The 12,754-nt window shown below is 50.9% G+C and overlaps 1 protein-coding gene across 8 annotated transcripts in view; it reads left to right on the top strand.

Annotated features, from left to right (window-relative positions):
* The window catches only part of MN1 (MN1 proto-oncogene, transcriptional regulator), a 192,690-nt gene that overhangs the window by 33,215 nt on the left and 146,721 nt on the right, over window positions 1-12,754 (top strand). Inside the window, exon 2 of one of the 8 annotated variants that reach the window (XM_062010014.1) lies at window positions 8,130-8,201. The exons of 6 other annotated variants lie outside the window; for them this stretch is intronic. In XM_062010014.1, the coding sequence (XP_061865998.1) occupies window positions 8,130-8,161 (32 nt within the window). In that variant the 3' untranslated portion in view covers window positions 8,162-8,201. Of the gene's footprint in view, window positions 1-24; window positions 4,164-8,129; window positions 8,202-12,754 lie in introns of those variants that run through there. One more of the 8 variants, XM_062010013.1, reaches the window with a different exon arrangement.

Below are 12,754 nucleotides of genomic sequence, written 5' to 3'. Positions count from 1 at the left end.
AACGCTCTCTCTGACCTCTTTCAGCCCACGACCTTCCCCCGAGCAAGCCCTCGGCGGCGGCGCAGACTGGCAGCCACCTGCAGTGCCTCTCGGTCCACTGCACGGACGAGGTGGGCGAGGCGAAGGGCCGGACTGCGGTGCCGACGTGGAGGTCCCTGCACTCGGACATCTCCAACAGATTTGGGACCTTTGTGGCCGCCCTGACTTGAACAAAAGAAATTATTTTTTTTCCTGTTTTTAATTTCAAAGGGCCGCTACTGCTAGGTGGACTATTTTTCTAGGTTGGTACCTGCTTAGTGGCATATGGACTGGAAAGGGTTAATTTAAAGTAAACCTCAACTTTTTTTTAATCTCCTGCCACAGTATGTTACCAGTGTTAACCCTTCTGCAGTTAGCACACTTTTGCTTAAGATTTTCCTGCTAGGCCACTTTTTCCCATTACTCTGTAACCTTGGCATACATTTTTAGATGAGGCCTTTTCCTTTTTCATCTCAGCGTATGTCCAAGTCACGTATGTCATAATAAGACAAAGATCCTCCTCCTCCTTTTCTTCCTCATTTGCTTTGTTTTTCCTTTTTTGTTTTGCTTTGTTCAGTGCTTATTACAGTGGTGATCCTGAAGAGCAGCAGTTCAGGAATAAATGCCGGTTAAAGTGGAATGGTCATCATTATATTGTATGATACTGACACCCAGCCTTTGCCAATCACGTGCAAACCAAACAGCTGATGCTTTCTAGAATGTTCAGGCAACAAGCCTGCCCTTTCCTGAGAAGATGGTGCTCTGTTATTAGTAACGTTCAGCCTGAGTCTAACATCCATTCTCCCTCTGCCTGCCAGGAGGAGCGGGGGTGCCCCGGCGCGGCCGCAGCTGCCCGGTTCTGGTGATGCTTCCATGGTTCCCACTTCATCAGTGCTGGAGGAAGGGTCGCCCCGAGGCCCCGCACAAGCCGAGGTGCAGCGTGTGGGGCCGGGCCCGTCGCTGGCCGTGGCCGTGACCCCGAGGCCCTGCCAGGCAGCACTGACGCACCCTCGCCATTTCTGTCCATCGGTATCTGAAGGAAGGTGCCGTGGATGGGCGCAGTGTCGGCGGGGCACAGGGCTCCTGCCACGGCCGTCCCTGTGCAGGGGCAGCGGTTGGGGCGGCCCCAGCCTGGGAAGGGGGAGGCTGCGTGCACACCATCACTGTTTCCTACTCTGCCAGGACAGGTAGAGCCCACTTTAACCCCCCCGAGCTCATTTGAGGCCCCGTTTTTGCCATGCATTGAAGAACAGTGTCACTGGATGCACACAATAAAAGGAAAGCCATACTTTCCTGCTCATGATAGATAATACTAACTCGAGAAGAAAGTTGGAAGCAAACCAGATAAAGCTGCGAGTAGCCCGATGATCTGACACGTGTGGGTTTGCGTAACACTGTCTGTTCTGTGCGTGTCCTCTGAGCACAGGAGAGTGAGCTGTCCCTCCCACACAGGACAACTCGCCTTCCTCTGCTCCCCGAAGCTCAGCAGCATCACTGGAGACTGAGGCTTTGCTGTGAAGTCAAGGTCGGCCTCTCGAGGGTTATGTGTTACTTCTGTCAAGAATTCACCAAATGTGTCCCTCCTCACGGGATGGAATTTGCAGCCTGCTTTGGATTCTGTCTGCAGTGATTGTGCTGGGCCTTTAATTATTTTGAAGTAATGTTCTCAGATGACACCAATGGAGAGGAAATTCTGCCTAAAATGCCAGCGGCGTGGGGTGGTCTGAAATCCTCACTCTCAGTCATGTGTGGCTTCAGAGACTCTCAGTGTCTGCAAGTGTTAGTTGGATGTGCTCTTGGATTGATTTCCTCTTATGGCTCTGGTCAGTGACTTTGGATACATTTGGATAGTTTTGAACCTTGATTTTCAGTACTTTTTCAATATTTTCTTACTTGTCAGCTGGAGCTGCCACAAGGATGAGGATTTTTGCCCATCCTGGAGCAGTTGGCTGTGGAGCTGCCTCACAGCTGCTGGGTTTGGAGCACAGGTCTGGGCTGTTTTGTACCTTCTGTAGGTGTGTGCTACCAAAAGCTCGGAGCTCTCTCCTATGCAATAAAATATCACCATCTCCAGGGAACGTAATAATTGTCAGCTCCCCTCTGGAAGATGCCTCGTTGCCTGTGATTTCTTAAGTCCCGGATCACCCAAATATGTGTTTAGCTTTAAATCCTGTCTGGCAAAGTGCTTGGGGGCAGCCAGGCTGAGGGCTGCTGCCTGCCAGGCAGGTTCAGGCCACAGCTCCCACCCTGTCCCGGCAGCTCCTGCCCCTTCCTGCTGGGTGGGTTTTGGAGTAACCCCAGCGAAACACGTGCCCAGACACACGATACCACGTTTCAGCACTTTTAGCTGAAAATTTAAGAAGAGTTCATGGTCTGGTGGCATTCCTGTAGGCAGTGCAGCCCTGATGGCTTGCTTCTTTGTTTTTAGTTTTCCTGCAGCATTCAAGAGAACAGGTTTTTCAGGCTTCCTGAGGTCAGGGATGCACACCCTGTGCTACCAGGAAGAGACTTTTCCGTGAATGCTGCATCAAACTTTTCAGATCTCTTTTAAAGAGAAATCGTCCTTGAAGTGGAAATGTGGTGACTGGTATCGCCCACCCTTTCTTTTGGTTTGCTCTCTGCAGCTTGTGCTTCTTTCCTGGAGCTGTTGTTCTCAACCACTTGGGACTTTCTTTTTCACTTGCTCACAGAAGTACAAAGTGGAAGGGATTCCTTAAAAGCCAATGGAACCCTAGCAGTTGTAATCCTGTGAAGTGAGGAGGATGGGCTGTAGGGAAGCCAGGGACTATGTCTTGAGCTGCTATGGGTTCATGAGGCAGATGTGATGGGAGCCATGGGAGTTTTAGGCAGTAAGGAGGTACAAGCAGTGGCTGACTGTCTTCTGGGCCTTGCTGTCCAGGCAGTTGTGCTGAATAATCTGGTCTTGTGTGCAGCCCTTTTCCTGACCCCTCCATTCGATCATGCCTAATGGTCAGCTGGGTGAAGGGGACGGTGTGAGCTCTGCTCGGGGCAGCAGTGCCAGGACCCAGCTCTGCTTCTCTGCTTGCTCTCTTTGCTTTTTGCCAAAGATCAAAACAGAAATGGTACATGTGATCAGCCAGGACAGGCATCACTTCATGCTCGTTACCTGGTGTATTTGGTACTGACAGCAGAAGGCCAGAGCTTTACTGCAAAGCTTGCGGTGCCTGCAGTAATTTAATTGGACTAATTTTCTCCATTAATTTCACAGTGAGTGCACTGATGTTTCCTTTTAACATGTATAAAATATCAGCACAGCCCTATATGGTAAGAATTTAAATGATTTTATTTTCTGAAGAATAGTACTTCCAAATGAAGCATCTCTGAGAGCTGTAGGTAAAAGCCTGTTGTGCAAGAGGTAAGTTACACTCTGTGTGGAGAGGGAAACTGAGGCATGGGCAGTGTCAGCCTGAGCTGGGTCAGAGGCACGTTGGTGGCAGAGCTGAGCTGTGCCTGAGGTCTGACCTCTGCTCACAGCCTTTCTTGCTGAGCCACACAGCTGGGGGATTCTGCTTCCCTCAGAGGATGGGCTGCTGCATCAGAGGGGGATGTTTTATGAGCTCCGAGTTCCTCAAGGACTGGGTAAACAGAATAAGGTGAACTTGCACCTGGTTGTCCTACAGAGCTTCAGGCAGGGCAGAGGTGGTACCCAGAAGTCAAAGGCCTGTAGTCAATGTGCCATGAGGCCATGCACAATCTCTGCTCTGCATGTGAGCTGCAGCTGCGGCACGTCTCTGCGTTTGCTTTGGAGGCCTCTCCCTGCCCGGCCGGGTTGGGGTCCCTGTGCGGGGTCCTGGCTGCCCCTGGCCCAGCTCGTGGGCTCCTTTGGTGTTTGCTAAAAGAATTGCTGTACTTATTCTTCAAGTTAAAATGCAGTAGCAAACTGAGCAAAATCTCTCTTGAACCTGAGTTGGAAGGAGTGATGAAATATCTCTTTGCCAAAAAGCCAACGGATTAGGCCTTATTTATTAAACACTCCTGCAAATTTTCTCCACGTCCCTTTTTCCTGCTATCAGTGTGGCCCTTGGGGAAGCTGATGGCCCTCCCAGCCCAGGGCTCGCTGGGGCAGCACCAGTGAGGCAGAACGTCCAGGCTGTGGGTGGGGAGGGAGGGCTGGGCTGGGCGCAGGGCACACGGCGCCTGCTGGGGCAGGGGGCAACACAGACAGGATCAAGACTGGTAAATCTGGATTGTTTTTATTAAGCTGCAGTGTAAGGTTTTTCTCAGCTACTAGATTCCCAGCTGTTCAATGGATGGTGTGTGAGAGCATAACCCATTTTTATAGAATTGTTTCTCCTTTATTGCTTAAGGCTAATGGAGGAAATAGTCTAATTTTGTCTTAGAAATTCTCTATTAAAATTGTTGGTTTGAGTCCATCCGCTCATAGATTCTGACTGATGAAACTGCAGGCTGTGATTTCCGGCAGTTATAACTTTATCACTATTCACTACCCAAGAATATTACAGCTTTAAAACAGCCTTAAGCAAAAGGATGTTATTTCTTTGTACCGAATTTGGTTCATGGAAAAGAAGCAGCCCCTGCAAACACTGGTAATCCGTACTGCATCGCAAACTCCTGAGAAACGTTATTGCACATGTAAAATATGAGAACTTGACTCTGCTGTGTGTTAGGCAATCCTGTAATCTTCTTTCTTTTTCTTTGGTTTTTTTTTTATTCTTGTTAAATTCACTTCTTAAATGCTTGGTTGGAAGACTGTGACAATAGCTCATGAAACTGAGTGTTATTTTTCTTTCTTTTTTTTAAATATGTAAAGTGCAGTCTTCTGTATTCATGCATATTGTACATATCTGTATATGTTTTACTGAGCAACTAAATAACAATAAATATGATGTTAATGGTGGCTATTGTATATTTCAGACCATGTTTCTTAATTTTTGTAGCAAGTCCTTTTTCCCCTAAGAGCTGAAGAAGTGAAAGGATGTGGCTGGCACACAGGTACCTGCTGAGCCTCAGCACGGTCAGTACAAATGTTGCCCCTGATCTGGGGAAATCCTGACCAAGCCCGGCGTCCCCTGGCTGCCAGGGCTGTCCCACAGAGCCCGTGCCTGCAGGAAGGTGTGAGATGCTGGGACAGTCTGGAGCTGGTCCCCAGGCGCCAGTGGAGCAGCCCCACAGCAGCTCCGGCCCCTCAGCGCCTTCCAGCAGTGACGACGCAGAGCTGCGAAGGCTGGGACGAACCAGAGCAATCAGAAGCATCTTTTTAGCAGAGCCCACACAGGACACAGTCCCAGGACGCCGCATTCCCTCCGACCCCTTCTGTGTTTGTGTAATACTGAAGGCATATGCGGGAGAATGAACCTGTTTGAGAGCTGTTTCAAGGTGAGGGAGAAGCCATTCCTCACCCTCCAAACCAGCCTGGAAGGGCCAAAACAACGGAAGAGAAGCGTAACCTGCCTTACAGATGTGAGCTCACCTCTCGTTATGTTGGCTGGGCATAGAGGTAGCAGACAGAAATCTCTTAATTTTGGCTATAAAAAGCTATTTTTTGCAACGTTCTTTCTCATTAAATCTGGTGACTGTATGTTAGGTACTTTGTAACTCTAAATAACTTACTTCTGAGAAGTGAATCTCTTTCTGCAGCTTCCTGCTCCTTCCTCTGTAAGTAGTGTGCATGTTTCCCCCAACTTTCAGCACAAAAGCATTGAAATTACTTTTTCAGTACTAGTGGTGGTTTTTTTCAGTTTGGACTTCTTTTGGATCCTGAGAGAGAAATATAAGCAGTGTTCCTGGCAGCCATACAGCTCCTTCTTTGCTGTGGAGATGCAGAGTGGATGAGCCCCTCTCCTTGTACAGCCCCCTGTTCCCCACAGAATGGTTCCCAGTTTGGCAGTGGGGAGCTGCTGGTGTTCCTCATTCCCACTGATGGCTTCCGACCTCTCAGCCCATCCCTAGAGCAGCTGGTGGGGTGGTGACCCTGCATGGTGAGTCTTTTAGGACCCCTTCAGCTGCTAGGTATTTGAGACATTTGGTGCAGTTCCAGTCACACACTTTGCCCAAATGCTGTACTGGGGTTCTGCAGGCTGTCGTGCTCACCTTGGTGTGCCTCCTCTCAGATGAAGCGTTTCCCTTTGTCCTCTTGTCACCCGTGTCTCTGGAGCTTGTTGGGAAGGGACAGACCTTCCTACGTGGCTGTGGCTGGGCAGCAGGAGAGCGGGTGCTGTGAGGCAGCTCCTCAGAGCATGAAGCAGCATGTATCTTTTTATTGCCCTACTTATTCCAGTAACACTGGCCATGAGCTCTGTTAAGGGTTGTATCCACAGGGCTCTGCTAGTGCAGGATGGCCATTTCTCAACAGTCAGAGTTGCTTGTTTCCAAAGGCTCCTTTTGCTGCTGCCAGCAGCCCAAGCTGCCCCTCCTGCACCAGCAATGCTCCTATCTGAGCTCCTGGCTCTGAAAAGCCATTAGGAGCTCCCTGTTTGCGGTGTGTCACCCTAATGGTAGGAAACAAACCAGTTGAGCTTTGATTTCCTATTCTTTGTGCTGCCTTTGCTTGTCATCTGGTAACTTCTGTGACCTCTGGTGCTGGCACGGAGCATGCTCACCTCAAACACTTGCCTTCGTGTTTGGTGCTCTGTGCTCAGAAGCTCATTTCTGGTCTGTGTCAGTGTTAAGCAGGGATTATAGTTTATTAACTAAAGAAAAGCAAGTAGCTGGTCAGAGAGCTTTTATAGTTCTTGCTCTCCTAATGGTTGTTCCCTGTGCCCCAAGACTGTGCCGAGAGTTGAAATCCGTCTGTAGCCGTGTCTCTTTTTCCCAAGCCATTTAACTGATTTAATTATGTCCTTTGAGTTATTTTCTGCACAAGGCTTTGGCATTCCAGTCACGGAGAAAGCCCTATAAATATGTATTGTATGTTCACCAGTCAGAGATCCATCAGCAGCACAGCTGGATCCCATGTGCTGAGATCTGCCTGGCAGCACAGCTGGATCCCGTGCACTAGAGGTAGGAGCAGGAGCAGCCATGGGGTAGCCTGGGCAGCTCTGCTCCTGTGTTGCTCTTCAGCAGGGTGGCTGTGAGTGTGGCTGAGCACTCAGACAGGTTTGGCCATTAGAAGCCATTTTCCTGTGGAGCCTCCCCTCTGAACCTCTTAGGCTGTGTCAGAGCCTCACACAACAAGGACGGACAGAAATATGCTCTGTGTTGCTGCTTGTGAGCTCTGTGTGTGACTCCAGAGCCTTTTAAAGTCCCTTTTCCCAGGTGGTTATCTGCTGTAGCTGCACACAGACCACTGCTGGCTTTGGGACAGTATGGCAGAAGGACTCTGCAAACCAAAGTAAACAAACACAGGAATCAGAGTTTGGGTCAGTGACATCCCTTTGACTGAGAAGCTTGTTAGAAAATGGAATGATGATGGGTTCTTTTAACATTACTTATGGAGTGTCCAAGCTACATGCCAGAAGCAGTTACTTTGACACTTGGTGACCAGAGCTTGTACCTCCCCAGCAGTGTTAGCTTTACACCCAATAACATCGCGTATATTTTGCTTGTAAATGTCTCTTTATCAGATGAACTCCATGAGGCTGTGCCTGCTGGGCAGAGGTGGAAATAAAGGTGATGGCTGTTCTGAGCTCTCCTTTGTTCTGAGACATTGCCAGAGCTTACTAATGATGGTGCAGAAAGTGAAGGTGACAAGACATGAAGAAGATCATTTAGGTCATCTTTGGTTAATTAGTGCAGGATTGCTCCCTGTCCTCTAATTCCCAGAGCTCTGACCAGCACAACTAAAATTGACAGAGCAGTGGGAGGGTCTTAACCTTTTAGCTAAAGAAAATAACCCACCCAGCCTGTTTCCCCATCCCTGGAGTGGGGCTGGTGCTGGAGGCGATGGCGGGGCCAGGGCTGGGGGGATCCCACTGCCTCTCCCTGGGGAGACTCCTTAGGACTCTGCCCTGGGATGGGGAGGCTGTGGGAGGTGGGAACTGAGATGCCATCAGCTTCTCAGGTGGGCACAATCAGCACAAGGCCAATGAGCCACAGCTGAGCCTTGTTATTTCCTGATACATGTTGCCACCTGAAGACTGGCATAAGGGAAACCCTGTGGGCACTGGTCAGTGTTTGCTGTCTCCTTTTAGGGACTGATCTCATTAATCCACGAAGCTGTTGAGATGTCACCCTAAATTTGATGCCAAGATGTTATTTTCAGCCTCCTTTGAGAAGTTTGGTGGTCTCCTGTCCTGGTGAAACATCCTCAAGAGTTTGCAAGGCATCGGGTTTGGCTGGTGGAGAATATTCAGCTGAGCTTCAGGAGGTGGGAACTTTTCTCCATTTCCTTTTATCCTCTGAAAAACGTCCCTCTCTCCCTTCCCCCTTTCTTCCCCCCACCCCCTTTTCTTTTTATAAAGCTGGAATTCTTCCAGACTCTGCTCTGGGCTTGCAAGAAAACTTTACTGTGTAAATTTGCTCTTTGTGTTGGGAGTCCTTTGTTTAAACAGCATTGTGAGCTTGCTGGGGAGGGATGGAAAGAGGGGGAGCTGGGAGGAAGAATTTGAAAAGCCCTGACCCCTGATGAATAAAATCCAGCACATTAACACATTCTTCAATAAATTCATGATTGCAGATAAGGTGGGAGTCCCCAGGGCCGGGCTTTTCATTAACCCCCTGCTGGCTAACCCAAACAGACGGCATGTTTTGTTAGTGCGCCAGGACAAGCAGACCCCTTTTGTGGCCGAGGGGCCGAGTGCGCATGGGGAGAGCTCCTATAGGAAGCCAGGCTACAAAACGGGACTCTATTTCAGAACAAACTCCTTTTGGTTAGTTTGATGAGATTACAGAAGGGAAAAGGCTTTAACAAGGGGCTTATTGAAGCTAAGTAACTGTTCTGAATACAGTGAGGACCAGGGCAGAAAACATATGATTCCCAAGTAAACAGGCGCCTCTACAGTAGGGCCGAACCAGCCAAGCCGGAGCTGCTCGGCACGGCGGTTCTGTGGTGGACGGGGAGCTGTGGTGGGACAAGGAGCCATGCCCATGCTGGGGCTCGTGCCCATCCTGAGCAGCCCCTCGTGCCTCGGCACCCTCCTCCGGCTGGAGGTGCTCAGGTCCTCCCCTCCTGCTGCTCCCTGCCAGGAGTGCTCTGGAAGCTTATGGCCATTGTTGCTGCACTGCTGGGTTTACCTTTTTGCTTGAGTAACTCCCCATCTTCCTCACATTTAACTCCACAATGCATCTGTGCAGAAGAGCTGTGCCCCTTCTCAGCCCTCTCTGCAGGACGTGAGGTGAGCTGGGCTGGCAGCCTCCCACAGAGGACAGCCCCACACCTGCAGCACCCTGCTTGGCACCTTCTGTGCCTCGGAGGCGCCCGAGAGAGGCCCACGGTGCTCTGCAGCACAGCACCAGGCTGGACAGAAACGTGCAACGTCCCCAGTGCGAGCTGCACGTCTTGCAATGTTTCAGGCTTTGAAACCTTATTTGTTCTTTTTGTTTCCCAGTGGAAAGCCTACCCAGGAAATATTTTGCTTTCATGGAGACCCATGGAGAACTGCCTTCTTCCCGTGCTGGGAAGGTCTCTTGGGTTGTTTATTAGCACATTTACATCTTTAAATGGTCTGGATTCTGTGGCTTGTGCTCCATTGTCTTGATCTGCCAAGCAGCTCAGGTTATCAACCCAAAGAGATGAAACAGAAATATCATGAGTTGGTCTCAGGTTGCTGTTGCCACCCCATGCTCTGCCTGTCCCAGGCTGCTGTTGCACGAGTCATGCAGCCCTGATCCTTGTAATGAAATCAAACAATCTCAATTCACGGACCCTCAAGGTTCCTTATTACTGATGTAGTGAGATTGGGAATTGCCAGTTTCCCTACTTAACAGCTGATACCCTCAGCTCTGAGGTCTCCCTCTGTCTAGCACAACGCTCTGCACGGGTTTCGGCCTCACATAACGCCACTGGCTTGTGCCACGTGTGGATAACACTCTAATCGTGTTTGCCATGTAAGTTTGATACCCTTTATCAAGGCTCTTGCTCACAAGCCCTAGTGAGGGGGCAGCTTGTTATGCTGAGAGATTACTGCTGCTTCAGTGCAATTTAGTATTTTACCATGGCTCCAACTCATTGACAAAAAGCACCTGGAAGAGGAAAAAGCCTGTTTGTTTGGGTATATACCAATGGTGGGCTCTGATTCCAGCTGTGGTTGCCTGTGAGTTGCTGCCTGGCCACCTCGTGCCAGGCTGAGGCATTTCCTTCTGAGCATCCTCCACAGCCCTGTCCTGGTGCTGCTGTCCCGGCAGACAGCAGGTTTAATGTTTTGCACACATGGCTCTGCGGGGCTGACGTGTTTGACTGGAAGGAGCAGTCGCAGCTCCTTCCCATGGAAAATCCATCTGTTCCCCTGCATTCCCTGGTGTGTGGGGTCTCGGTGCCGGGGCGGGGGCGACAGCAGAGCGGGTATTATGTGCCGTGCACCCTGCGTGGCTGAGTGACGTTTTGCTGTGCTGGAGGTGGTTAGGAGGGGTCACTCTGGCATGTTTCCCCCCTTCACTTATTATTTGAGACTCTGCTTTGTAAGAAAAGCCCATTTTTCACATGTTGGGGCTATGTTATTTATTCCCCTCAGCTGTGTTTGTGCTCTGCAGAGGGCTGTGGAGCCCCCTGGGAAAGCCCAGGGCAGCCTGTGCCGGAGGCCAGGCCCAGGTGCCAGGGCTGTGCTCGGCAGCGGGGGGCTGCAGAAAGGCTCTTTTCAGGGAAGACGGCTGGGAATCAATCTGAAGGCAAGCGGTTGTGGGGGTTTTGCACTGGAATAACTTCAGTTCATCTCTGTTCAGGCACTGGTAGCCCTGCAGGACTGCAGAGAGATAGTCTCGGGGAGCAGGAGGGTGCTCAGTGCCGCTCAGCCCTGGGATGCTGTGGGCTGGTGGGGAACGCTGCCCGTGCCGGGACGGCTCTGTGGCACCCAGCTGAGAGCTGCTCATCCTGGCACAGCCTTGGTGTCGGGTTGGCCTCCCTCATGGGCCAGCAACGTGTGGGGATGCTGGCATGGGCTGGGGTGTTGTTGCTCTCCATCTTGAGCAGGCTGTTGTTGGCAGTTGTCATCTGACAGTGGCTGGCCCAGTTCTGGCCAGTGGCTGGCACAGGTCCAGGCAGGGCATCCCCACGGCCTGGGAGCATGGGCGTAACACAGGGCCAGGGGACTGCACAGGTAGCTGCTGCTCTGACAATGAAGGCATTTTATCTTAATCTGAGCTGTTAAGAAGTATCCCTTTGTGTGTGATTTATGGTGCCAGATCAGGCTGGAGTCCCAGGTGGGCCCGGCTCAGCTCACGGGGTTGGAGCTCAGCGGGGCTGTTACGGCCCGTACTGGGGCTCGCTCGGCCTCTCAGCACCTTAAAGGCCGTTTGTGTTTGATGGGCTGATGCGTATCAAATGCAATCCAGCTTCCCACTGTCTGCTCTGTCAGCCCCCTGATGGTGGCCTTTGACAGATAAAGCACCCCCTCCCCGAATTTCTGATTTCACACTGATGCACAAACATTCTTTGGCAATTTGAGCCCATTGTATTAAAGTAGTTAAATTCCTGAAGCATGTGCCTCTGAGAATACAGTGGTGATATTCATTGCAGAAGTTTCAGTGTGGTGCTGGCTCTCTGGCAGTGTCAGGAGACCCAGAGCAGCGGCGGTTCTGCTGGACTCGGAGCTGGGCCGGGTGGCATCGGCAGTGCCGGCACAGCCGCACGCACTGGAGCTCAGCGGCTGCCTCTGCCGTGTGCGCCGCTGGGCCTCCTCCTCTGCCTGAGAAGCCATGCCTGCGTAGCCTGAGTCTGGGCTGTAGACTGGCTGCAGTGGCAGTGGGTGAACGGGAAAGTGTTAAGTGCTGGACCTCAGGGAAAGCACTCTGGCCCTCCTAACTTCAGCGCGTTGTGAGACTTGGCTGTTGGGCCTGCTCTGGAAGCCTCTTTCCCCACGCAAGAGTGCCTACTGGGTTGAGGAACAGCTTGGGAATTAGGAAAAACGGTCCCAGAAAGAGAAGCAGCTTTGGCCATTGCCAGAATTTAATTGTTGTTTGCTAAGTGGGAGAGCTGGAGGGGGGCACCATTGCTGGGATCCGTTACAGTTCTGCATCTGATCTGTTAGCCCTTGTCTCAGAAACTGCCCTGTGTGATGTAGTCACTTCTGAGTTAAGATTTAGTTTCAAATGTCTTAAGTTGTTATTGATGCTTGAAAAGGTTACATCTGCAACTCATTTTCTATGTCATTGACGTTCTTTTCTGACAAATAATTTCAGAAGTATGCAGCAAAATGTTTTGGCCCACAAACGCTGCAGCTCACCAAGTGTGCAGACCACGTCTTTACACATTTGTAAGGGAAAGCTTAACTCCTCATGTGCTCTCACTGCTCTGCCTGCCTCAGCAAGGCAGGAGGGGTGACATGAAGTGCTCGCTGCTTACCCAATCTCGCTGCTAATGCAGTGGCCACACAGGTGACACCTGGCACAGTGGAGCAGAGGGTATGGGGGCAGGACCACTGCCCCTCCAGCACTCCCTTTCGGGGCTGGCATGGGCTGGGGCTGTGGAGGGCTGTCTGTGTCTCTCTCTCTCCAGTTCTTGATGCACAATGGAAATCCAAGGGAAGAAAACTGCTAGGTGACTTGTTCTAGTGACAGACACACCTTTGGTTCTAGAGAAACATGGTTTGGGAAGGGAGTACTCTGGGGTGCCAGTCCTCTAGAGGGTCATTGACATGTAGGCTTTAAAGTGCGAGTGTTACAA

Source organism: Colius striatus, chromosome 17, assembly GCF_028858725.1.
Source record: "Colius striatus isolate bColStr4 chromosome 17, bColStr4.1.hap1, whole genome shotgun sequence".
Taxonomy (NCBI): domain Eukaryota; kingdom Metazoa; phylum Chordata; class Aves; order Coliiformes; family Coliidae; genus Colius; species Colius striatus.
This window is presented reverse-complemented; position numbering and strand designations above follow the sequence as displayed.